This window comes from Aegilops tauschii, chromosome 1 (assembly GCF_002575655.3).
Source record: "Aegilops tauschii subsp. strangulata cultivar AL8/78 chromosome 1, Aet v6.0, whole genome shotgun sequence".
NCBI lineage: Eukaryota > Viridiplantae > Streptophyta > Magnoliopsida > Poales > Poaceae > Aegilops > Aegilops tauschii.
Genome location: NC_053035.3, coordinates 478,672,661 through 478,698,847, shown reverse-complemented (window position 1 = coordinate 478,698,847; position 26,187 = coordinate 478,672,661). Strand labels below are relative to the sequence as shown.

Here is a 26,187-nt window from a genome sequence, read left to right as displayed (position 1 = left end):
ACACCCACCCAAGGCATGATACATAGGCGCTGAGCGCAGCAACACCATCCCTAGCACTACGCGAATAGGTGAAGCCGCATATGACGAACCGTGGGCTCCAAGGCGGCGCCTTCAGGAAAGGGACGACACCGGAGCGCCGCCACCGCCCGATCCGAGGATCAGAGTTTCCCCTGGAGCAACACGACGGGCAATGAGAGCCGCGACGACGCCTTCAAGAAGGGAACGAGCTTCGCCGCCGCCGGTCCGTCCGAAGATAGAGCGGGTTTTCACCCCGGTCACCAATCACCACCACCGAACGCCACACCCTGGCTACCACGCCGCCCACACGGCCGTTGCAACCGGGCAGCACCAAGCCACGGGCTCTGCCCATGAGCCTCGCGAACCCACCACCAAGGCCGCCGCCCCGACATCCAAGACCTTGACACCATCTCACCCGAGATCCGCCGCTACCCCAACCAAAGACACGAGCGGAAAGGACCCTCCTTTCGCACCCCTGGGCTGCCCCCAGTGCCGAGACCCAATAGGCCGGCCAAAACTAGCCTCCATCGCCCCGTCCTACGGCACCGGGTGCGAGACGAGCTCGGTCCTGCTGCTGGGCGCGAGACGAGCATGATCCTGCTGTCGGGCGCGAGACTTGCTCGGTCCTGCTGCCGGGCGCGAGACTGAATGAACTATATGCGTGTTTTTATGTTGAATTGGTGCATATTATCAATTTGTATCATTCAAATGATTGATGGAAATCATGCAACTATTTTAAATGTAGGCGACAAAGGATAAAAAAAATTAGACAATTTTCTTAAGAGTTAAAAATATAGGGGTTCGATTAGGTGCGACCACTATATAACTCCTCAAACTTTAAGAAGTTATGGTTCATAAAGTACTCGTACTACCACTATATTTCAGTGGTTTTCCGATAAATGTTGCATTCTTCTAAAACGTTCTTATAGTTGAAGATAAATTTGATTTAAAAGAAATTCGATTTAATTCGTTGTAGTAGTGAGAGAGGAAGTAAACCGTAAATGATATACTGCTACAAACGACATAGGACGGGAGTGACTTCGCGCACCCGTCAATGTCTCGCCGCTCCTCCCTCCGCCTCCGCCTCCGCCCTAGCCATTCCTCCACCTGCCCATCCCCCACCTGACCGCCCTCACGCAGCTGGGAGCGCTACGCCGCCTGCGCAGCCGCCAGGGCGCGCGCGCGCGAGCTCCGGGACGCTCACTAAGGAGGACGCGCACCACCTGTTCGACGAATTGCCGCGGCATGACCGCCGAGCCAAATGGATGAGGATGCTGGCGCACGTTCCTGCGGCACCGGCAGGGGATTCTTCTCGGCTGCCTAGGCCGCCATGGCCAAGTCTCAGGTCATTACTCGTGACCCTGTACAGGCAACAGATTATTCTCGGTTGCCAAGACCTCGTTTTATGGCTTCAAGTGAGTAATTATGAAGTTCTAGAGCATTTTATTCTGGACATCCGTTTTATATCAATCTAGGCTATTGCTCCTATATTTACTTGGCCAATTCTCCACCATGCCTTGTTAAATGCATTCTCTGCACAACACTACAATAGAGTAATTTAATTATTTTTTCTTTCTTTCTCAGATTATAGCTTTCTGTTGATAAGTCTCCTAGGCTGTTACAGTTAGAGAATTGTGCTGTATATTCCACATTTCCACTCAGGTTGTTACAACAAGATGATTACATATAGGGGAGTAACAGACTCCCACAACACCGCTCACGCTCCTGTGCAACATATATTACACACACGTACATGTACAATTCAACAGTTACTCCCATTGGTTCATTCAGCATTTTTTTTTGAAACCAATTCATTCAGCATTGTTACTTCTTAAGACTTGCTATATTATTGATTGTGGTTGCAGCACTCCACCTATATGTCTTTGGGAATAAAGGCACTTATTGGCAAGAGATCATGTAAAATATCAACTCTACTAAAACCTTCATCGGACCTGATAGAGCTACTGGTGGACTATGTGATGGTGGAGTATATTCCGCTCAGGTTGTTACAACAAGATGATTACATTTAGGGGAGTAACAGACTCCCACAACACCACTCACGCACCCACTACCGATACTATATTCTAGGAGAGGGTAGACCAGCTCCTGTACGACATATTACACACACGTGTACATGTACAATTCAACAGTTACTCCCACTGATTCATTCAGCATATTACTTCTTAAGGCTTACTATATTATTGATTGTGGTTGCAGCACTCCACCTATGTGTCTTTGGGAATAAAGGCACTTATTGGCAAGAGATCATGTAAAATATCCACTCTACTAAAACCTTCATCGGATCTCACTCAGCAAGAATCTGAGCCAACCATTTATGGCTGAAACCATGCATCTTTCGGAGGTAATGCGTTACATCTTCTGCAAGCAAGACACATGCATTTTGTTGAGATCATCATTGATCTAGTGGTTGCTTTGTTATGTGATGTCGGATAGTTACTATCACAGGTCGGCTCACTTCCTGTACACCCCACTTGATCTTCCTAGAATTGTCTCTCATGTCCCTGTGAAGTATCTCATACTGGTCCCTCACCCTATATATGGCTACAAGGTCAAATAGAAATTGCTCTATACAACTGTACTACTAATCCCTGGTATATTATAAACATATGTTCTCGCCAATAGAACCTCTTGTCACTCTTAATTTTGTGCATATACCTGGTCCTGCTTGCTTCATCATATTCGGTCATAACCTGTCAATAATTATTTTTATTTTCTTGCTGTAATTGAGTTTGGGTTCTGTCATTTAGTGCACTTGCACTTGTGGTTCTTCAACAGTTCATGTCAATGCAACCTCTTTGCACACTTGCATATGCATGGTTGCTGGTTAAACTACATCGGCAGTTGACTTAACTTCTTTTTTGCTTTTGGTCTCTGTTGGCTGGCATTATGCTAGCTTTTTCCTCCGTTGCATCTCACACCATTTTGCTGGAGATGCAGGGGAAGCTTCTCTTTTGGTGGTTGTAAGGATTTGCTCTTTGTATGCCACGCATTGTTTATATTTGAGCTTGTTCAATTATCTTCTTGCTTTGAAATTGGTGACGAAGGTCAAGGATCTGGATGCCCAGGTGAACGGCAAACAGTGAACTACAAATAAGCAACTTTAATAGGAATTACAGGGCAACCATCAAACAAACAGTACAGTGAAGCGCTTATGCTTTGTGTTATATGATTATAACTCCACCCATATTTTGTAAATTTGAGGCAATTATATTGAGAACACAACATAAATTTATTATTGAAATCAGAATATATAGTTGGATATCAAGCCGTTCAAATCTACAAAGATCAACTAATCCATGCAAGCGCACATTGATCACAAAATGTCTATATATCTTCTCCCTAGAAATGCCATGCATGGTCGCCAGCTAGATGATCTTGTTTTCGCCATGTGCTTAGTTTCCTACAAATTTGAGCCAATATGGTTTCCATGCTTGATCTGCTGACCCGGGCACACCCCATAGAAGCACATGATACTTGCCGACCTTCTTATATTCATCTGCTACTTTTATCACAAGAAAGTAGTTGTTGCCATTTCCTGCAGGTTGCATGCTCACATAGAGCACATCAACAAGGGAATTGTTCTTCTTGTTTACCAACTTGTACACCGCAAAGCGCCCGATTTGCCAGTACATGGCGTCATGAAAGTTCTGAACTTGCACCCATCCATTGCCAGTAGGGGCACCAAGTGGCGATGGTGGTGGTTGGGCATTACCTTGATAGGTCGGAGGTGTGGCAGGGGCACTTAATTGTGGTGGCGGCGGTGGTTGGTTAACTTGGTACATCGGAGGTGTGGTAGGCGGACTTAATGGTGACGGTGGGTGGTTACCTTGGTTGGTCGGCGGTGTTGCTGGTGGACTAGACATAGGCGATGGGGAAGTAGATGTAGGAGGTGGGCTAGTGGTTGGAGATATTGCTGGTGGACTCAATGGTGGTGGTGGAGGACTAGCTAAAGTTGTCGGCGGTGTACTATATGATGGTGGTGGTGGAGGGGGCTGGTCATTAGCTTGGTATGTTGGAGGTGTAGCAGGGGGACTAGACAAAGGTGGCGTGGCAATGGATGGAGCCATTGCTGGACTAGATGACGGTGGTGGAGGACTTGATAGAGCTCCTGGTGGACTAGATGATGGTGTTGGTGGAGGACTTTGCTCATTAGTTGAGTCTGTTGGAGGCGTGGCAGGTGGGCGAGTGGGAGGTGGTGGAGTCATTGGAGCTATTTGTGGGGGGCTAGATGATGACGATGGTGGAGACTGATCATTAGTCGGGTTCATAGGAGGTGCCACGGGTGGGCTTGATGGAACTGGTGAGGGAATGGGTGGAGGATTCAATGGAGGCGGTGGTGATTGATCGTTAGGTTCGTAGGATGGAGGCGTAACAGGGGGACTAGATAGAGGTGTTGGTGGGGTGGCTGGAGCTACTGGTGGGGGGCTAGATGACGGAGATGGTGGAGGAGGTTGATCATTAGTGGGGTTCATTGGAGGTGAGGCAGGTGGGCTAGATGGTTGTGGGGGAATGGACGGAGGATTTAATGGAGGCGGTGGCAATTGATCATTAGGTTCATAGGTTGGAGGTGTACCAGGGGGACTAGATGGAGATGTTGGTGGGGTGATTGGAGCTAGTGTTGGGGGGCTAGATGATGGCAATGGTGGAGGAGGCTGGTCATTAGTCGGGTTCATTGGAGGTGCAGCAAGTGGGCTAGATGGAGGTGGTGGCGATTGATCGTTAGGTTCGTAGGTTGGAGGTGTAACAGGGGGACTAGATGGAGGTGTTGCTGGGGCTAGTGGTGGGGGGTTAGATGCCGGCGATGGTGGAGGAGGTTGTTCATTAGTAGGGTTCATTGGAGGTACCGTAGGAGGGCTAGTTGGAGGTGGTGGGGGAATGGTCGAAGGACTCAATGGAGGCGGTGGTGATTGATCGTTAGGTTCGTAAGATGGAGGCGTAACAAGGGGACTAGATGGAGGTGTTGGTGGGGTGGCTGGAGCTACTGGTGGGGGGCTAGATGACGGAGATGGTGGAGGAGGTTGATCATTAGTCGGGTTCATTGGAGGTGAGGCAGGTGGGCTAGATGGTGGCGGGGGAATGGACGGAGGATTCAATGGAGGCGGTGGCGATTGATCGTTAGGTTCGTAGGATGGAGGCATAACAGGGGGACTAGATGGAGGTGTTGGTGGAGTGGCTGGAGCTAGTGGTGGGGGGCTAGATGATGATGACGGTGGAGGAGGCTGATTAGTCGGGCTCATTGGAGGTGCCGCAGGTGGACTAGATGGAGGTGGTTGGGTAATGGGTGGAGGATTCATTAGAGGCGGTGGCGATTGATCATTAGGTTCGTAGGTTGGAGGTTTAACAGGGGGGCTAGATGGAGGTGTTGGTGGTGGGCTTGATGATGATGGTGGCGGAGGGGATTGATTGCTGGGTTGGTAGGGTGGAGGTGTAGTAGGACTAGTTTCTGATGGAGGTGGAGGTGACTGGGTATTCGTGGGTGGAGAATAAGAAGGGGATGGCGGTGGTGATGGTGAACCATTACCTTGGTTTGGGGAAGGCCCCGGTGATGACGGTGTCGTCTCTTCATCATCGCAATCCTTTTCCGGTGGTCCTCGACCATCATTGTCATGGTTTTTCGGACCACGTCCGGGCTTATGGCATTTTGGCTTTTTCACCGGCCCTACGCCATTTGATTTATGATCATCACCGTCACCTTCATGGGAACCCTCCCCATTTCCGCCTGGAGAGCCCTTGTCATCGGCTTGGGATACATGGGCAGCAAGGACAAGAATCAGGAGGGATAAAACTACAATGGGCAGCGATCTCATTGTAGGATGAAAACGCTAAGCGTAAACACCTACCAGAGAGTTGTTTTTGAGTGGCTTATGGGTTTGTCCAGACTGGGCAGCAATGCTAGCCATTTATAGTGGTGTTAACCTTGGTAATGGCTATGTTTTGCTAGATCTGATTCGCAGAAGCTTCTGACACTGTCACGCACTGCACCGGCCTGCATTTGTTAATTCTTAGGTCAGCTCCTCATGTACCGTCCTGCATTTGTTTCCTGTCAGATAGAAGAGGGAGAAAGAATCATGAGAAGTGAAAACCAGAAGTATAACCCACTGGGTTTCTCTGCTAATTTCGTTGACATTTTACAGGTTCCATGGTTCTCCGTGCACAGCATCTTAGCCTAGATCGCAGGGCCTTGCATGGAACTAATTAATGCCACACTGGGTAGTAACGGGTTGACCAGGAGTAGCAGAGCTTGGGAGGCGTGGGTAGATTCCAAATGGAGCAGGCAAAAACTGCCAGGTGCCCTAGTTGAGTTGGTTGGCAGCATAGGACAGCACCGCTGCACACGATCTAGTTGACTTCAGATATAGTTAGCTAGCAGTGTCAGATCTGTAGCAGCAGTGCAGTACACATCTAATGGACGGGAGAGCTATCTAGCTGTGAGCTTTCATGGGCAGCACTGAAACACAGAGGAAGCCCGGCCGATCAAAAGTCATCTCTCCATGTGAAGCTTCCAGCCGCTCATATCTCTAGGTAGACTTAGATCCAGTTGATCTGACGTTGTCGATTACTAGATTCACAGGTGGTACGTGTGACCACGCATACGAGGCTGCATATGGGTAGTAGAATGGACACCACAGCTATCTTGGTAAGAACTCATGACCTGAAAATTATGTGAGATTGGTACTTATATTATATCAGGAGGCAACAAGTATCTCAACTTAATTAAAAAAAATTGGAAACTGCTCCTGCACCAGATCAGCTCTCAGCATTCCAAGCAAGACAACTCTCCTTGATTCTCATTTTGATGCTGATCCCAGTTTCTTCTCATTGGTCAAAAGCTAGACCTACTTCCAGTGTCACATTGTTGCCCCAGTGCTAATTTGACAGAGTGGAACTTTCAGCAAAAAATAGTTGAACATGCAAACTGAAAGTAACAGCGATGCTGGTACTCTCGTTCATCTCTAGTTCCATATACAAGATGCAAAAATCTAAAATCTTGAAATGTTCTCCAGATATAAGTCACAGGATAGAAAGACATTGAAATCACCTTTTGCATTGCCCAGTAATAAGGATGTTAGAGAAGTGGAAACGGTGAACTCTCTCAACTTAAGAATTTTTCATGTTTAAAGCATAGTGATAAGATACATTACTGTTAAGAAAATAATTTGGGCTGCAATTTTCGTGCTTTGATGTGTAACATACTGAAACTTCATGCCTTTTGTGACTATGGAGCACCATGGGTAGTTAACATTTGTGTTTTGCTCATGCACCTGGCAAATCCTGTTGGGTCAGGAAGCTCCCGTGTTCTGGTATGCTCCTTCGTAATTTTCATTCGGAGTGGCTAGTTTCTGCTCATTCCTGCTTATGTCTTTTGGAATAGTTTGTGAAACATAAATGTAGATGTTCTGCTTTGTGCAACATCTGTAAGTTATGCTGTTAGATATTCTTCTTTAAATTGCTGCAGAGTTGAGGGTTTTCCCCCAGTGTATTGATTTAAAGAATAAGGCCTTAAAGGAGGTCAGTGTAAAATTGCTGCAGAGTCGAGGGTTTTCCCCTAGTAATAATTCACGACTTCAAATGCTCCAAAATCACCTTTTTTTTCATCCACACAGCTACTAGTCTTGTGGTCGCCATTCGGCATTTCTACTGTTTATTTGATATTCATCAGAGAATACTTAGTTTATGTACTACATGCTGGGAGAAAATAATTTCCATATATGAACATGTCATGGCTAATTGGTAATTTTACTACATGTTGGATGCTTTTCCAATCTTCTGGGAGATATTATATGAAAAAGTGTTCCAATATTGTCCATTAAGTTTATATATGGACTACTGCTCTTTGAAGATATGAGAATGGATGCCATGTGATAAACTTAACCTTTCTAACTGAACCGTTAACTGAACCTGCCTTTTGTCTCTCGGGATGGTAAAGTTTCACTAGTATGGCACTGTATATATCACAAGCCAAACTGAACTTGAGAGTGTCATCCATGTAACAAAACATTCGGAGAGAGTTTAGCTAATTGCTTCAATTTTTGTTCTTAAGGTTCTATTATCATCTAGGTTTTTTACTAGAATAAGCATGAGTGGTGCGTATCATATATTAGAGAGAAGAAAACTTTTGTTCTGTAGGTTCTGTTATCATCTAGGTTTTTTCTAGAATACGCACGACCGTGTGTATTGTATATTAGAGTGAAGAGAAGAGCAAAGATAGCCCGGCCTACCCAAAGTGAACTAGCATCATATTGTAGCATTTGCCTGAACTATGGTCTGGACCGTATATATATTTTTCAGCCCATACAAACAAACAATGCAAAGCTTATTATTTGGGAAACCAGTTCTGTGCCATGGTTTGATATCTTACGTATTTGCAGAGTGGTCTTGCATTTCCTTGCCTGTGTAGAACCCACTTCCGCGCCACATCTCAGATTGCACAGAAGGTAATTTGTGTTACTTTTCTCCATCTCCATTGCTTAATGCTCTTTCCTATACATTAGTGCATCTAAGTGGACCATTTTTAAGTAATGGGGGTGTCTTCGCATTCCAGTAAATAGTAAATATTAAGCAATTGCATTTGAGATGACGAGGCCTTATATCCAATTCACTCAAACCATTATTCATGTTGAATATATCATCTGGGAGAATATTTCCTTTTTGTGTTCCTTAGTAGGAAGGAGCTTCTCACGACTATACTTTCTTTGCAACCTACTTGGAATAAATGCTAGAAATGGGATCATGTGTGTGGACTAGAAACTGCCTAAGTAATTCATCTTGGTATATCGATCATAGATATTTTTACTTGACTGCTGGGCTGTAGTGCTCTGACAAGGCAGAGGACTTTGAATAGATATTACTGAGCGACTTTTTTTTGCGGGGAATTACTGAGTGAACTTTGAAGCCTTCAATGCATTGGGTTGCACTTTCTACCATAGTGAAACGTGGAGCTACTTGGAAATGTGAGTTTCTGTTGATATTGGCCAATGTTTTCTATGTACACCCCTTTGTTTCACGATCGCTTGATTCTTTGAGCCTTTACGTACCTTCCCTAGTGGTAGGTTCCAGTTCAAGTTCTCAATTTAAAACCTCCAGTTTGCATTAGGGTGATGCATGCAAATGACTCCACTGCTGTTGCTTGAGTTTTAAATATACAACATATTATAATGTTACAGATGGCAGAGAAGACGAACTTTTCATATAGCAGTGAGATTACTTAACAGTGCGTAATGGCCTGCCAACATAACATGAACAATAATAATTTCAATGTCAATCTTGCCGATTTGATGCATGGGTGTTCCTTTTCTACCAAGCGACATCCTTCAGGAGAGGCGTTGCCCGCGTATGTGTTCTTTAGTGACTGGCTGATTGATGCTAGCTGTGAGAATGCGGCGTCGATACTTTTGTCAGAGAGATGCTGTGAAAGATTTACCAACCTTGCCCCTGCTGCTGAAGCGAGCTCCAGTTGGACTGACTGCGTATGGATTCGCGTGATGTTTTTGTTCACTGCTGTTTCCTGCGTTTTTTTTTCATTTTTCTTCTGTGTTTTTTTTCATTATTTTGTCCGGTTTTCAAAGGTTTTGTTCCATTAAAAAAAAATCTGTTTTGGTTCATTTTTCCTTTTGTTTTTTCTTTTATGTTTCTTTATTTCTGTTTCTGTTTCTGTTTCCTTTTCTTTTTATTTCTCTTTTTTGTGTATCATATAAGAAGTTCATCGAATATTAAGAAAATGTTCACAGTATATTATGGAAAAATTCATCATGCATTATAAAAATATTCATCCTGTATTACGAAAATGATCATCGTATATTAAGAAATTATTCAATGTATACTACAAAATGTTCATTGTGTATTTGAAATTTGTTCACCGTATGTCAAGAAAATTTTCAAGTATACTACAAAATGCTCATTGTCTCTTTGAAATTTGTTCAGTGTTTTTACAAAAGAAAATCACTGTATTTAACAATTGTTCGATGTATATTACAAAAATGTTCAATTTGTATTCAAATTTTTTTTGGTGTATATAATCATATTCTCATACAATGTTCGAAACAAAACCGAGCAAGAAAATGGACGCTGCAGTAAATCGGGTGGTACAGTATCATTTTGCTACAGTACCAAAACGCTAGAGTCCTCTACATTACTCCTTTCTTCCCAATATCTAAGGCGTCTTCCCACATTATAACTTTATGTTGATAAGTCTCGCAGGCTGTTACTCCCATTGATTCATTCAGCATTGTTACTCGTTAAGGCTTACTATATTATTGATTGTCGTTGCAGCACTCCACTTATATGTCTTTGAGGATAAAGGCACTTCTTGACAAGAGATCATCTAGAATATCCACTCTGCCAAAACCTTCGTCGGATCTCACTCAGCAAGAATCTGAGCCAACCATTCACGGCTGAAACCATGCATCTTTCGGAGGTAATGCGTTACATCTTCTGCAAGCAAGACATGTACATTTTGTTGAGATCATCATGGATCCAGTGGTTGCTTTATTATGTGATGTCAGATAGTCGCTATCACAGATTGGCTCACTTCTTGTGCACCTCACTTGATCTTCCTGGAATTGTCTCTCATGTCCATGTGAAGTACTCCCTCCGTTCCCAAACATTTATCTTTCTAGACATTTCAAATGGACTACAACATACGGATGTATGTAGACATATTTTAGAGTGTAGATTCACTCATTTTGCTTCGTATGTAGTCACTTGTTGAAATCTCTAGAAAGACAAATATTTGGGAACGGAGGGAGTATCTTATACTGGTCTCTCACCCTATATAAGGCTACAAGGCCAAATAGAAATTGTTCTATAGAACTGTACTGATAATCCCTGGTATATTATAAACGCATGCTCTCGCCAATAGAACCTCTTGTCACTCTTAATTTTGTGCATATACCTGGTCCTGCTTGCTTCGTGCTATTTGGTAACCTATCAATAATTATTTGTGTCTTGGTGTAACTGAATTCGTGTTCCGTTATTTAGTGCACTTGCACTTGTGGTTCTTCAATGGATCATGTCAATGCAACCTCTTTGCACACTTGCATCTGCATGGTTGCTCTCTAAACTACATCCGGCAGTTGACTCAACTTATCTTTTTCTTTTGGTCTCTGTTGGCTTGCATTGTGCTAGCTTTTACCTCTGTTGCAGGGGAAGCTTCCTTTTTGGTGTTTGTAAAGATTTGCCTGTCGTATGCTACGTGTTGTTAATATTTGAGCTTGTTCAATTCAATTTTCTTTTTTGCTTTGAAATTGGTGACGAAGGGCAAGGATCTGTACGTCCAGGTGAAAGGTGAACAATGAACTACAGGTAAGCAAAAAACTTTAATAAGAATTACAAGGCAACCATCAAACTAAGTACAGTGAAGCGCATATGCTTCGAGTTATATGATTATATCTCCACCCATATTTTGTAAATTTGAGGCAGTTTTAATGAGAACACAACATAAATTTATCACTGAAATTAGAACATATAGTTGGATATCAAGCCCCTCAAAGCTACAAAAATCAACTAATCTATGCAGGCGGACATTGACATATATCTTCTCCCTACAAATGCCATGCATGGTCGATAGCTAGATGATCCTGTTTGCACCATGTGCTTAGTTTCCTACAAATTTGAGCCAATATACTTTCCATGCTTCATCTGCTGACCCAGGCACACCCCATAGGAGCACATGATACTTGCCGACCTTCTTATATTCATCTGCTACTTTTATCACAAGAAAGTAGTTGTTGCCCTTTCCTGCAGGTTGCATGCTCACATAGAGCACATCCACAAGGGAGTTGTCCTTCTTGTTTACCAACTTGTACACCACAAAGCGCCCGATTTGCCAGTACATGGCGTCATGAAAGTTTTGAACTTGCACCCATCCATTGCCAGAAGGGGCACCAAGTGGCGGTGTTGTTGCCGATGCCGGTGGTTGGGCATTACCTTGATAGGTCGGAGGTGTGGCAGGAGCACTAAATTGTGGTGGCGGCGGTGGTTGGTTAACTTGGTACGTCGGAGGTGTGGTAGGCGGACTTAATGGTGATGATGGCGGTGGGTGGTTACCTTGGTTGGTCGGAGGTGTTGCTGGTGGACTAGACATAGGCGATGGGGAAGTAGATGGAGGAGGTGCGCTAGTGGTTGGTGCTATTGCTGGTGGACTCAATGATGGTGGTGGAGGACTAGCTAAAGCTGTCGGTGGTGGATTGTATGATGGTGGAGGTGGAGGGGACTGGTCATCAGCTTGGTACGTTGGAGGTGTAGCAGGGGGGCTAGACAAAGGTGGCATGGCAATGGATGGAGCCGGTGGTGTACTTGATGATGGTGGTGGAGGACTTGATAGAGCTACTGGTGGACTAGATGATGGTGGTGGTGGAGTTTGCTCATCAGTTGAGTCTATTGGAGGTGTTGCTGGTGGACTAGACATAGGCGATGGGGAAGTAGATGGAGGAGGTGCACTAGTGGTTGGTGCTATTGCTGGTGGACTCAATGGTGATGGTGGAGGACTAGCTAAAGTTGTCGGTGGCGGACTGTATGATTGTGGAGGTGGAGGGGATTGATCATCAGCTTGGTACGTTGGAGGTGTAGCGGGGGGACTAGACAAAGGTGGTGTGGCAATAGATGGAGTCGGTGGTGTGCTTGATGATGGTGGTGGAGGACTTGATAGAGCTACTGGTGGACTAGATGATGGTGGTGATGTAGGAGTTTCCTCATCAGTTGAGTCCGTTGGAGGTGTTGCTGGTGGACTAGACATAGGGGATTGCGAAGTAGCTGGAGGAGGTGGGCTAGTGGTTGGAACTATTGTTGGTGGACTCAGTGGTGGAGGTGGTTGAGGACTAGCTAAAGCTGATGGCGGCGGACTATATGATGGTGGAGGTGGAGGGGACTGGTCGTTAGCTTGGTATGTTGGAGGTGTAGCAGGGGGACTAGACAAAGGTGGTGTGGCAATGTATGGAGCCGGTGGTGTACTCGATGATGGTGGTGGAGGACTTAATAGAGTTACTGGTGGACTAGATGATGGTGGTGATGTAGGAGTTTCCTCATCAGTTGAGTCTGTTGGAGGTGTAGCAGGTGGGCTAGAGGGAGATGGTTGAGTAGTTGGAGCTATTGGTGGGCGGCTAGATGATGACGATGGTGGAGGAGGTTGTTCATTAGTTGGGTTCATTGGAGGTACTGCAGGAGGGCTAGTTGGAGGTGGTGGGGGAATGGTCGAAGGACTCAATGGAGGCGGTGGCGATTGATCGTTCGGTTCGTAGGATGGAGGCGTTACAGGGGGACTAGATGGAGGTGTTGGTGATGGAGGCGTAACAGGGGGACTAGATGGAGGTGTTGGTGATGGAGGCGTAACAGGGGGACTAGATGGAGGTGTTGGTGGGGTGGCTGGAGCTACTGGTGGGGGGCTAGATAACGGAGATGGTGGAGGAGGTTGATCATTAGTCGGGTTCATTGGAGGTGAGGCAGGTGGGCTAGCTGGTGGCGGGGGAATGGACGGAGGATTCAATGGAGGCGGTGGCGATTGATCGTTAGGTTCGTAGGATGGAGGCATAACAGGGGGACTTGATGGAGATGTTGGTGGAGTGGCTGGAGCTAGTGGTGGGGGGCTAGATGATGATGACGGTGGAGGAGGCTGATTAGTCGGGCTCATTGGAGGTGCCACAGGTGGACTAGATGGAGGTGGTGGGGTAATGGGTGGAGGATTCATTGGAGGCGGTGGCGATTGATCATTAGGTTCGTAGGTTGGAGGTGTAACAGGGGGGCTAGATGGAGGTGTTGGTGGTGGGCTTGATGATGATGGTGGCGGAGGGGATTGATTGCTGGGTTGGTAGGGTGGAGGTGTGGTAGGACTAGTTTCTAATGGAGGTGGAGGTGACTGGGTATTCATGGGTGGAGAATAAGAAGGGGATGGCGGTGGTGATGGCGAACCGTTACCTTGGTCTGGGGAAGGCCCCGGTGATGACGGTGTTGTTTCTTCATCATCGCAATCCTTTTCCGGTGGTCCTCGACCATCATTGTCATGGTTTTTCGGACCACGTCCGGGCTTATGGCATTTTGGCTTTTTCACCGGCCCTACGCCATTTGATTTATGATCATCACCGTCACCTTCATGGGAACCCTTCCCATTTCCGCTTGGAGAGCCCTTGTCATCGGCTTGGGATACATGGGCAGCAAGGACAAGAATCAGGAGGGATAAAACTACAATGGGCAGCGATCTCATTGTAGGATGAAAACGCTAAGCGTAAACACCTACCAGAGAGCTGTTTTTGAGTGGCTTATGGGTTTGTCCAGAATGGGCAGCAATGCTAGCCATTTATAGTGGTGTTAACCTTGGTAATGGCTATGTTTCGCTAGATCTGACTCACAGAAACTTCTGACACTGTCACGCACTGCACCGGCCTGCATTTGTTAATTCTTAGGTCAGCTCCTCACGCACCGGCCTGCATTTGTTTCCTGTCAGATAAAAGAGGGAGAAAGAATCATCAGAAGTGAAAACCAGCAGTATAACCCACTGGGTTTCTCTGCTAATTTCGTTGACATTTTACAGGTTCCATGGTTCTCCGTGCACAGCATCTTATCCTAGATTGCAGGGCCATGCATGAAACTAATTAATGCCACATTGGGTAGTAATGGGTTGACAAGGAGTAGCAGAGCTTGGGAGGCGTGGGCAGATTCCAAATGGAGCAGGCAAAAACTGCCATGTGCCCTAGTTGAGTTGGTTAGCAGCATAGCACAGCACCGCTGCACATGATCTAGTTGACCTCAGAGATAGTTAGCTAGCAATTTCAGATCTGCAGCAGCACACTGAAACCCAGGAAGCCCGGCCGGTCAAAAGTTGCATCTCTCCATGTGAAGCTCCCAGCTGCTCATAGGTAGACTTAGGATCCAGTTGACCTGACGTTGTCGATTACTTGATTCACAGGTGGTACGTGTGACCACGCACACAAGGTTGCATATGGGTGGTAGAATCAACGTCACAGCTTAGTAAGAACTCGTGACCTGAAAATTATGTGAGATAGGTACATACAGTATATTATACCAGGAGGCAACAAGTATCTCTACTTAAAAATTGGAAACTGCTCCAGCATTAGATGAGCTCGGTGGCTGTGTCAGCATGCCGAGCAACTCTCATTGATTCTCATTGATCAACACATTTCGACAGTCGTAGAGCTATGTAAGCTAGTGTTAATAGGCAGGAAACAAAGCAGCAAAGCAAGAGAACTTTAGTGCTGAATTTCATGTAATTTTCAGTTAACTGAATTTAGTTTTCAGTTAACTGAATCCATGATGCCTGTGAGTAGTTAGCTAGCAGTGTCAGATCTGTAGAAGCATACATCAAATGGGCGGGAGATCTATCTTGCTGTGAGCTTTCATGGGCTGCACTGAAACCCAGGAAGCCCACCGATCAAAAGTTGCATCTCTCCATGTGAAGCTCCCAGCTGCTCTTATCTCTAGGTAGAGTTAGGATCCAGTTGATCTGACGTCGTAGATTATTAGATTCACAGGTGGTATGTGTGACCACACACGCAAGGTTGCATATCGGTGGTAGAATCGACACCACAGCTATCTTGGTAAGAATTCATGACCTGAAAATTATGTGAGGTTGGTACATATATTAACTTAATGAAAAAAATTGGAAACTGCTCCTGCACCAGATCAGCTCGGTTGCCGTGTGAGCATTCCAAGCAAGACAACTCTCCTTGATTCTCATTTTGATGCTGATCCTCGTTTCTTCTCATCGGTGCAAAAGGTAGACCTACTTCCACAGTCACATTGTTTCCGCGGTGCTAATTTGACAGAGTGGAAACTTAATCGTGCAAGATGCCTTTCAGCAAAAAATAGTCGAACATGCAAACTGAAAGTAACAACGATGCTGGTACTCTTGTTCATCTCTAGTTTCATATACAAGATGCAAAAAACTATATTTTTGGAATGTTCTCCAGATATAAGTCACAAGATAGAAATACATTGAAATCACCTTTTGCACTGCCCAGCAATAAGGATGTTAGAGAAGAGGAAACGGTGAACTCTCTCGACTTCAAATTTTCATGTTCTTCTTTTTTTTCTCCGGTGTATTGCTTCAAAGAATAAGGCCTTAAAGGGTGTGTGTTTAAAACTCTACTAGCTAGTCTTGTTGGTCATTGGGCATTTATAATATATTTATTTGATATACAGAGAATAATTAGTTTCTGTATTACATACTGGACGAAAATAATTTCCATATATCAACATATCATGGCTAGTTAATTAGTAATTTTACTGCATGTTGGATGTTCTTTGACCTCCTGGGAGATATGATATATGAGCAAGTGTTTCAAACTTTCAACCTTGTCCGTTAAGTTTATGTATGAACTACTACCCCTCGAAAATATGAGAATGAATGCCATGTGATACAAGTTAACCTTGCTAACTGTACTGTGAACTGAACCTGCCTTTTGTCTCTCAGGGTGGTAAAATTTCACCGGTATATATATCACAAGTCAGACTGAACTTGAGAGTTCCATCCATGTAATAAAACCTTCGGCAAGAGCTTAACTAATCACTCATCAAATAGGTAGTAGTTGCCGTCATACAATGCAGAATACTGGAAATATGAAGAAAACTAAATACTACTTGTTTTCCGGAGCACCGAACATATCTTTGATTTAAAGTAGTACATTGATGTAGGACTTCAGAAGTTGTGGACACTAATAACCCACTTTTTAATAGCTCCTGAATACTGCTGTTCTTTTGAGCTTCTACCATGATTATCCTGCACAGCACCAACCTTTGTTGTGATATACTACATATGTTATCACCTTTGCCCCACATATAATATGCACACTAAAATGTTATTACTTGACTTGATGATCTTGTACCTGGTACCATGGCAAGAAAGATGAACTTCATGTTTAAGATCTTAACTTGAGATGCAGTTCTCCTGCTTAATTAATTTCATTTTGGAATATCATGTGTTCGGTATAGAATAGCCAGGGCTAGAGCAAATGATGCATCATTAGTTTTCTTCGAATTTCTCAACTACCCATGCATTTGTTGCAGATAAGATGCAAAGTAAGGAATTGAAACTGGAGATTTGGAAATTGCATTTTGTTCAAAATACATCCAGTGTTTTGGCTCTATGGTAGTGAATTTTGACCTGTTTATTGCTCATTTATTTTTTTAGTTTCCAGATTCCATTAATCTCCGGTTTAACTCGGTGTATCATGATTCCTACTGGAGCATCTATGCACCACACTGTTAAATCTGAGACTGGAAGACACTTAAACAGTTGCATATATGTCACTGCTTCCCCTGGACTACTAGGGTTCCTTGCGAACTAAAGGGAGTTCAATCCGTCTCCGATCCATTTTCCTCTCCTAACCTGCATATATATACTTGGGTTGATCTAGGGGCAAGCCTAGCCTTGGTTTCCGGCCTTCGTGGTGTCGCTAGGATTAGGGTTTCGGTTTAGTTCTGGTGATAGCAGTGGCGTGTGATTCTGTCGTAGTGAAGGTTGTGGCAGGAGATGCGGGATAGACGACGCCCGACAATGCATTGGCCAGCAGAATTACCGGGTTTGATGTGCTGTTTGAGAAGTTGGACCTTGAAGAGGAGGAATTCGACGTCTTGGTGATAGATGAGGATGATCCTGAGTTCCAACAGTGCACCCGGTGGCTGGCGCTGATGAGGGTGAAGATAGTGAAAAGATTCAGGCACCCTAGCCTGTTCTCTCAGATGTGATCTCCATGGAACCTTGCACAACACGTCCGATTCAGGGTCGTTTAAGCAAATGTGTTTGTTATTCAGTTTTTCTTTTTTACCTTGGACACGGGGAACATGTGATAGAGCAAAGCCCATGGCTATTTCGCAGGTATGCTGTAATCCTGGAGCCGAGTGATGGGTTCTTGAAGGTGCCAATCTGGATTCAGGTAAGGTGCTGGAAGCATATCGCAAGGGCAAGCTTGTGAAAATATTGATCAAGAAAGCTGGCAAAGTTCTCTATGCCAATCTCAGATTGCACAGAAGGTAATTTGTGTTACTTTTCTCCATCTCCATTGGTGCATCTGAGTGGATAATTTTTCAGTAATGGGTGTCTTCTCATTCCAGTAAATAAATATTAAGCAATTACACTTAAGATGACTAGGTCTTATATCTGATTCACTCAAACAATTATGCATGTTAAATATATCATCTGGGAGCATATTTTTCTGTTTGTTTCCTTGGTAGGAGCTTCTCACGACTATATTATTTCTCTGCAACCTACTTGGAATAAATGCTAGAAATGGGATCATAGATATTTTTTACTGGACTGCTGGGTTGTAGTGCTCCGACAAGGCAGAGGACTTTCAATAGATATTACCAAGTGAACTTTGAAGTCATCAATCCATCGGGTTGCACTTTCTACCATAGTGAAATGTGGAGCTACTTGGAAATGTGAGTTTCTGTTGATATTGGCCAATGTTTTCAATGTACATCCCTTTGTTTCATGATCGCTTGATTCTTTGAGCCTTTACATATCTTCCCTAGCGATAGCTCCCAGTTTAAGTTCTCAATTTAGAATCTCCAGTTTGCATTAGAGTGATGCATGCAAATGACTCCACTGTTGGTGCTTGAGTTTTAAATGTTACGTATGTCAGGGAAGACAAACTTTTCATATAGCAATGAGATGATTTAATGGTCCATAATGGCCTGCCAACATAACATGAACAATAATACCTTCCTTGTCAATCTTGCCGATTTGATGCATGGGTGTTCCTTTTCTGCCAAGCGGCATCCTTAAGGAGAGGCGTTGCCTGCGCATGCATTCTTTAGCGACTGGCTGATCGATGCTAGCTATGAGAATGCGGGGCAGTACTTTTTTTACAGAGATGATGTGAAAGATTTACCAATCCTCGCCGCATCTGCTGATCCTGTTTTGACACCACCCTGAGTTATTTGTCATAGTTTTGTTTTGATTGATGAGAAGGTGTATCGCTGAATTCTGTTTTGAGTTTTCAATACTCCTTTTTACATCTCATTTTCCTATGGGATGTTTTCATTACTTACTATCAAGATTAGCTGCAACAGCCAACAGGCTGTTTCTTATTTAAACTGAAAATAGTTGCTTCTTAACTATGTAGGGTGACAACCATAATTTTCCATGTCCTGCTGCTGATTACTTATTCAGCTCTCCTTTTTTTTTTCTAAACTTATGTCTGCGAGTGGCTAGGCTGATGTAACTGAGTACAAGTTCCAATGATACTTAGTAAGGTACTTGCACTTACATTTCTAAAAGTCATGGAAATGCAACCTCTTAACACTCTAATTTTGTGCATATACCCGGTCCTGCTTGAGTCAACCTGTCGATAATTATTTGTGTTCTCTTGTTGTAACTGAATCTATGTCCTGTTACTTAGTGCAATTGCACTCACGGTTCGTTAACAGATCGTGGCAATGCAACCTCTTTGCACACTTGCACATGCATGGTTCATGTTCTGGCAGTTGACTCAACATCTCTTATGCTTTTGGTCGCTCTTGGCTGGCATTGTGCCAACTTTTTCCTCTGTTGCATCTCATACCACCCTAGCTGGAGAAGCAGGGGAAGCTTCCCTTTTAGTGGTTGTAACGATTTGCTTCTATGCTACGATCTGTTAATAGTTGAGCTTGTGCAATTTTCTTCTGGTATTGAAAATGGTGAGGAGGGGCAAGGATCTGGACGTCCAGACGTCCAGGTGAATAGTGAACTAAACAAACAACTTTAACAGGAACTAGAGGGCAACCATCAAACAAACGGCGCAGCGAAGCGTGCTTACGCTTCTACTTATGTGATTATATCTCCAACCATATTTCATAAATTTGAGGCAATTTTGAATAAGAACACAACAAAAATTTATCATTGAAATCAGAATCATATATTGGTATATCAAGCCCCTAAGTGCTACAAAGATTAACTAATCTACAGAGATGCAGGCACACCTTGACCACAAAAATCTCTATATCTCTTCCCTAGAAACACCACACATTGCCACTAGCTAGATTGTTCTTTTTACCATGTGCTTAGTATCCTATTAATTTAAACGACAGTAGTTGCCATGGTTGAGCTGTTGACCCAGGTACACCCCATACGAGGACTTGATACTTGCCAACCTTGTTATTTTTATCTGCAACTTTTATCTCAAGAAAGTAGTTGTTGCCTTTTCCAGAAGGTTGCATGCTCACATACAACACATCGACAAGGGTCATCTCCGTCTTGTGTGCCAACTTGTAAATTAACACCGCAAAGCGCGCGATTTGCCAATATAAGGTGTCACGGAAGTTGTGAACTTGCACCCATCCATTAGTACCAGTAGGGGGGCCAGGTGGTGACATTGTTGCCGAGGGACTAGGTGGTGGTGGTTGGTTAACTTGGTACGTTGGAGGTGTGGCAGGTGGACTTAATGGTGATGCTGGCGATGGTGGCGGAGGTTGCTCAGTAGTAGGGGGCATTGGAGGTGTTGCAGGTGGGCTAGATGGAGGTGGTGGGGAAATGGATGGAGGATTCAATGGAGGCGGTGGTGGTTGATTGTTAGGTTCGTATGTTGGAGGTGTAATAGGGGGGCTAAATGGAGGTGTTTGTGGGGTGGATGGAGCTAGTGGTGGAGGGCTAGATGATGGCGGCGGTGGAGGAGATTGATCGCTAGGTTGGTAGGATGGAGGAGTGGTAGGAGCTATTGGTGAGGGGCTAAATGATGGTGATGGTGGAGGAGGTTGCTCATTAGTCGGGGCCATTGGAGGTGTTGCGGGTGGGCTAGATGGAGGTGGTGGAGGAATGGATGGGGGGTTCAAGGATGGCGGTGGCGACTGATGGTTAGGTTCGTATGTTGGAGGTGGAACAAGGGGACTAGTTGGAGGTGATTGTGGGGTGGCTGGAGCTATTGGTGGGGGGCTAAATAACGGTGATTGTGGAGGAGGCTGCTCATTAGTCGGGGCGTTTGGAGGTGTCGCCGGTGGGTTAGATGCAGGCGGTGGGGGAATGGATGGAGGATTCAATGGTGGCGGCGGCGGTTGATTGTTAGGTTCATTGGTTGGAGGTGCATGAGGGGGACTAGATGGAGGTGTTTGTGGTGTAGCTGGAGCTATTGGTGGGGGGCTAAATGGCGGTGATGGTGGAGGCTGCTCATTAGTTGGGGCCATTGGAGGTGTTGTGGGTGGGCTAGATGGAGGCGGTGAGGGAATGGATGGAGGGTTCGGTGGTGACGGTAGCGGTTGATCATTAGGTTCATAGGTTGGAGGTGTAACAGGGGGATTGGATGGAGGTGCTTGTGGGGTGGCTGGTGCTAGTGGTGGGGGGCTAGATGATGATGGCGGTGGAGGGGATTGATCGCTAGGCTGGTAGGATGGAGGTGTAGTAGGAGCTACCGGTGGGGGGCTAGATGACGACAAGGGTGGAGGAGGCACCTCATTAGTTGGGTCTACCGGAGGTGCTGCAAGTGGGCTAGTTGGAGGTGGTGGGGGAGAACATGGAGGATTCAATGGAGGTGGTGGTGGTTGATTGTTAGGGGGGCTAGATGAAGGTGTTTGTGGGGTGGCTGGAGCTAGCGGTGGAGGGCTAGATGATGATGGCGGTGGAGGGGATTGATCGCTAGGTTGGTAATGTGGAGGTGTAGTAGGATCTATTGGTGGGGAACTAAATGATGGTGATGGTGGAGGAGGCTGCTCATCAATCGGGGCCATTGGAGGTGTTGCGGGTGGGCTAGATGGTGGTGGTGGGGGAATGGATGGAGGATTGAATGGCGGCGGTGGCGGTTGATCGGTTGGTTCGTAGCTTGGAGGTGCAATAGAAGGACTGGATGGAGGTGTTTGTGGGGTGGCTGGAGGTAGCGGTGGGGGGCTAAATGATGATGGCGGTGGAGGAGATTGATCGCTAGGTTGGTAGGGTGGAGGTGTGGTATGATCTATTGGTGGGGGACTAAATGGTGGAGACGGTGGAGGAGGCTGCTCATCAGTCGGGGCCATTGGAGGTGTTGCGGGTGGGCTAGATGGTGGTGGTGGGGGAATGGATGGAGGATTCAATTGTGGTGGTGGCGGTTGATCGTTTGGTTCGTAGCTAGGGGGTGCAATAGCAGGACTAAATGGAGGTGTTTGTGGGGTGGCTGGAGGCAACGGTGAGGGGCTAGATGATGATGGTGGTGGAGGGGATTGGTCACTAGGTTGGTATGGTGGAGGTGTACTGGGATCTATTGGTGGGGGGCTAGATGACGGCGACGGTGGAGGCTGCTCATTAGTCGGGTCCACCGGAGGTGTTGTGGGTGGGCTAGATGGAGGTGGTTGGTTAATGGATGGAGGATTCAACAGAGGTGGTGGCGGTTGGTCGTTAGGTCCGTATGTTGGAGGTGTAACAGGGGGACTAGATGGAGGTGTTTGCGGAGCTTGTGGTGGGGGGCTAGATGATAATAGCGGTGGAGGGGATTGAGGGCTAGGCTGGTAGGGAGGTGGTGTAGCAGGAGCTACTGGTGAAGGGCTAGATGAGGGTGATGGTGGGGGCTGCTCATTAGTCGGGTCCGCCGAAGGTGCTGCAGGTGGACTGGATGGAGGATTGAATGAAGGTGGTGGCGGCTGATCGTTAGGTTCGTAGGTTGGAGGTGTAACAGCGGGGCTAGAAGGAGGTGTTTGTGGGGTGGCTGGAGCTTGTGGTGGAGGACTAGATGATGATGACGGTGGAGGTGATTGAGCGCTAGGTTCGTAGGGAGGTGGTGTAGTAGGACTAGAATCTAATGGGGATGGAGGTGGCTGAGTATTACTCTGGTCGGTTGGAGCCATGGGTGGAGAATAAGACGGGGATGCCGGTGGCGATGGGGTACCATTACCTTGGTCTGGGGAAGGCCCAGCTCCATCAGGCGATGACGGTGTTGTCTCTGCATCGTCGCAGTCCTCGTTTGGTGGTCCTCGACCTTGATTGCTTGGACCATCTTTGTCGTGGGGATTCGGACCACGTCCTGGCTTGGGGCAATGTGGATTTTTCACTGGCCCTACACCATTTGATTTATGGTCACCACCGCCATGGGAGCCCTTCCCATTTCCGCCCGCAGAGCCCTTGTCATCAGCTTGGGATACGTGGGCAGCAAGCACAAGAATCAGGAGGGGAAGAACTACAACGAGCAGCGATCTCATCGTAGGATGAGAACGCTGGACCTAAATACCGACCAGAGAGAGCTGTTTGTGTTGGCTTGCGGGTTTTGTGCAGAATGGGAAGCAATGCTGGCCATTTATAGTGTGTGGTAACCTTGGTACTGGCTACGTTTTGCTAGATCCGAGTTGCAGAAGCTTCTGACACTGTCACGCACCGTCCACTGTGTTCTGACATTTGTTAATTCTCAAGTCAGCTCCTCACCAGCTGTGTTCTGACAGACGAAAGAGGGAGAAGTAATCACATAAGTGAAAAAAAAGGCAGTACAATCCACTGCGTTTCTCTGCTGATTTCATTGACATTTTGCAGGTTCCATTGTTCTCCGTGCACAGCATCTTCGCCTAGATCACAGGGCCATGCATGTAACTGAAAGTTAATGCCACACGGGTGGTAACCTGTTGACCAGGAGAAGCAGACCTTGGGTGGCGTCGGCAGATTCCAATGGAGCTGTCAAAAATGCCAGGTGTGTCCTAGTTGAGTTGATTAACAGCACAGCACAGCACTGCTGCACACGATCAAGTTGACCTCAGAGATGGTTAGCTAGCAGTGTCAGATCCGTAGCAGTACACATCAGATGGATGGAAGATCTATCTAGCTGTGAGCTTTCATGGGCAGCTCAAAAACCCAGGAAGGCCGGCCGATCAAGCAGCATCTCTCCGTGTGAAGCCTCCAGCTGCTCATATCTGTAGGTAGAATTAAGATCTAGTTGATCTGACGTTTCCAGCTATGGTAGCTAGATTCGCAGGTGTATCTCAAGTTAAACAATTGGGAACTGCTCCTGCACCAGATCAGCTCGGTTGCCGTGTCAGCATCCCAGGCAAAACAACTCTCCTTGATTCTCATTCCAATGCCAATCCTTGCGTCTTCTCGTCGGTGCAAAAGCTAGGCCTTCTTCCAAAGTCACACTGTTGCCCCAATGCTGATTGGACAGTGGAACCGCGTAATGTTCAAGATGCCTTTCGGCAAAAAATAGTCGAACATGCCAAACTTAAAGTTACAACAATGCTGGAACACAACTCTTGTAGGGGGTCAATCATGTCCATAGGAGAAGTGAGCAGGGGTATTATTGTTATTGCCTTATTGTTTTTTTTTTTTTGCATGCATCGTTTGACTCTTGAGTAGATGAATTTCCGAACTGCAAAATGTAGCCTAGGAACACACAAAAAAGGATCTTTGACTATTTACAGCCATAGGAGAAGCGGGCAGGACCGTAGGACATGTAAGAAGATGTGTCCAAGGCTGGGTATGGTTGTCATTGGCTTCTTATTTGTTGTTTTGCATGCATTGTTTGACTCTGAGTAGATGAATTTCCTAATTAACTGCAAACTGTAGCCTTGGAAGACACAAAAAAGGATCTTTAACTATTTAGTGTCAGTAGACAATTAATCATCCATAAAAATCTTCTGATAACATTCTAATATGGGAGTATCGAGGATCTTAGCAATCCATTTTTCCACCTATGCTAGTTTGTATTCTTACTGGTTATGAACTCTTTTCAGGCTAGGTCATGGATTCTTTCATTTGATCAGTTTTATTCTAAGTCATTGCACGAATAAATGGAGAGTACCAAACGATCAGGTAGTGTGTAGGCTATTGCATTTACAAGCATATTTTCCATGTATTCTCAGTAGTTAGCGTGATATATGTATGGTTCTTTCTCGGATGTCCGTCCCTGAAGGGCCCTATCCATGGTGCTTTTGAAGTGGTGATTTTTTGTTGAAGTAGATTGTTTCACTCAAGTATTGTGGTAGTTACTTTCAGGTTTCAAGATTTTCCCGTGCGTAAATCACTTCTTCCTTGGCTGCTGGCAGCAACTAACATCTGGAGCTCATATTACCTGTAGTCTTGCACTGATTAGGCTGTGGTTTTTTTTTTATCATTGGAGGCATAAATAACGAAGTTCAGACTGATATTCCTAGTGAGTAGAAAAATAAAGTGGGTACTGATATTTGTGCACTCTTTTTAAGTCATTTCTAACCAGAACACTTTGCATTGTATCAACCCATTCTACAAAAACCGATATGTGCATGAAGCAAATTTCTGGCGCTGGCATAGTGTGTGTTCTATTCGATGGTCGGCTATGATGTTTACTGCAGTGGCTCCTTTTCTTTTCTCTTCAGGTTGCCCAGTGAAAGGGAGCAGTACTAATGGCGTAGTTTTAGTCAAATTTTAGTCAAGCATTTTCATATAATTCATGTTGTAAGAGTGTGCTCCTTTTTTCAGGTCAGATTACTGCTTATCGGCTACTTTTCTTTGTTCCATACCGGGGAATCAAGCAGTTATTCAATGGGTTAGGAGCCCCACAATGCTTCACATGGTAAACATTTGTTTTGTGTAGCCATGTCTTTTCTTAAATTGCTGGGCATTGTTGGGCAATTCTGACGAGTTAAGAAACAGGTGCGCGACCTGCCTTTTGCTTTCTTCAGCGACCCTGAGTTGATGCTCATCTTGGCTGCTGCTCCCATTGCCGTTTGTTATGGCAGTGATCGGAACAGTAGTGTGGTATTTGAAGAAATAAGTTCAGATATGCTCCGTTCTTTGCTTAGATCCTGCAGAGGTCAGCACTGGCTACTTTTGGATTCCATTGCCGCGGATGGCTCTGGAGCCAATAATTCCAGTGACAGCACACAGGTCTCACCGGATACCAGAAGCTCACTGTCCGACATCTCAATGCTGTAAAGCCGACAGTATCAGGAAAAGGCGGTTCAGGGGCCATCAGATTTTGAACAGAAATGGGAACCAAAAGGATGGTAGAGGAATTTTTGTTGACAAGGCAGAAGAATTTTTGTGCAGCGGTGCATAACAGAAACACTGAATAGCACAAGCTGACCAGACCTTCACAAGAAGCTACCGAATTAGGGTTTTCGAGGCGGTGGCGCGTCTGACTAATGTACCATGAGGCGACATATTATGGTGGCGATTACGGGATATGAATATGATTGTATAGTTCCGGTTTACCCGACCTGTTATCTTCGGTGATGTCAGGTTTGAGTCGTCATATAGAGAATAAGTTTGCGACGAAGTGTTATATATGCCTCAAATTTGCCTGT

The 26,187-nt window shown here is 45.5% G+C and overlaps 3 protein-coding genes and 1 long non-coding RNA gene across 4 annotated transcripts; 1 reads left to right on the top strand and 3 right to left on the bottom strand.

Annotated features, from left to right (window-relative positions):
- Positions 1-966: 966 nt before the first annotated feature.
- On the top strand, positions 967-26,187 carry LOC120965451 (uncharacterized). Its single transcript, XR_006664822.2, has 7 exons — positions 967-1,363; positions 2,236-2,380; positions 8,409-8,474; positions 10,309-10,453; positions 17,864-18,018; positions 25,361-25,454; positions 25,535-26,187. It is a non-coding gene; the product is annotated as an uncharacterized lncRNA (long non-coding RNA).
- On the bottom strand, positions 3,125-6,008 carry LOC109763918 (uncharacterized). Its single transcript, XM_040391241.3, has one exon. The coding sequence runs from the start codon at positions 5,844-5,846 to the stop codon at positions 3,432-3,434; it is 2,415 nt and encodes an 804-aa protein (XP_040247175.3). The 5' UTR covers positions 5,847-6,008; the 3' UTR covers positions 3,125-3,431.
- On the bottom strand, positions 11,458-14,306 carry LOC109763898 (uncharacterized). The gene has a single exon (XM_020322768.3). The coding sequence runs from the start codon at positions 14,231-14,233 to the stop codon at positions 11,633-11,635; it is 2,601 nt and encodes an 866-aa protein (XP_020178357.1). The 5' UTR covers positions 14,234-14,306; the 3' UTR covers positions 11,458-11,632.
- On the bottom strand, positions 19,744-23,279 carry LOC123494247 (uncharacterized). The gene has a single exon (XM_045229431.2). It carries the CDS (start codon positions 23,119-23,121, stop codon positions 20,029-20,031), a length of 3,093 nt encoding a protein of 1,030 aa, XP_045085366.1. The 5' UTR covers positions 23,122-23,279; the 3' UTR covers positions 19,744-20,028.

What these genes read in the sequence shown, in the direction of transcription:
- LOC109763918 (XM_040391241.3), bottom strand. Translation starts at nt 5,846, where the DNA reads ATGAGATCGCTGCCCATTGTAGTTTTATCCCTCCTGATTCTTGTCCTT.
- LOC123494247 (XM_045229431.2), bottom strand. Translation starts at nt 23,121, where the DNA reads ATGAGATCGCTGCTCGTTGTAGTTCTTCCCCTCCTGATTCTTGTGCTT.
- LOC109763898 (XM_020322768.3), bottom strand. Translation starts at nt 14,233, where the DNA reads ATGAGATCGCTGCCCATTGTAGTTTTATCCCTCCTGATTCTTGTCCTT.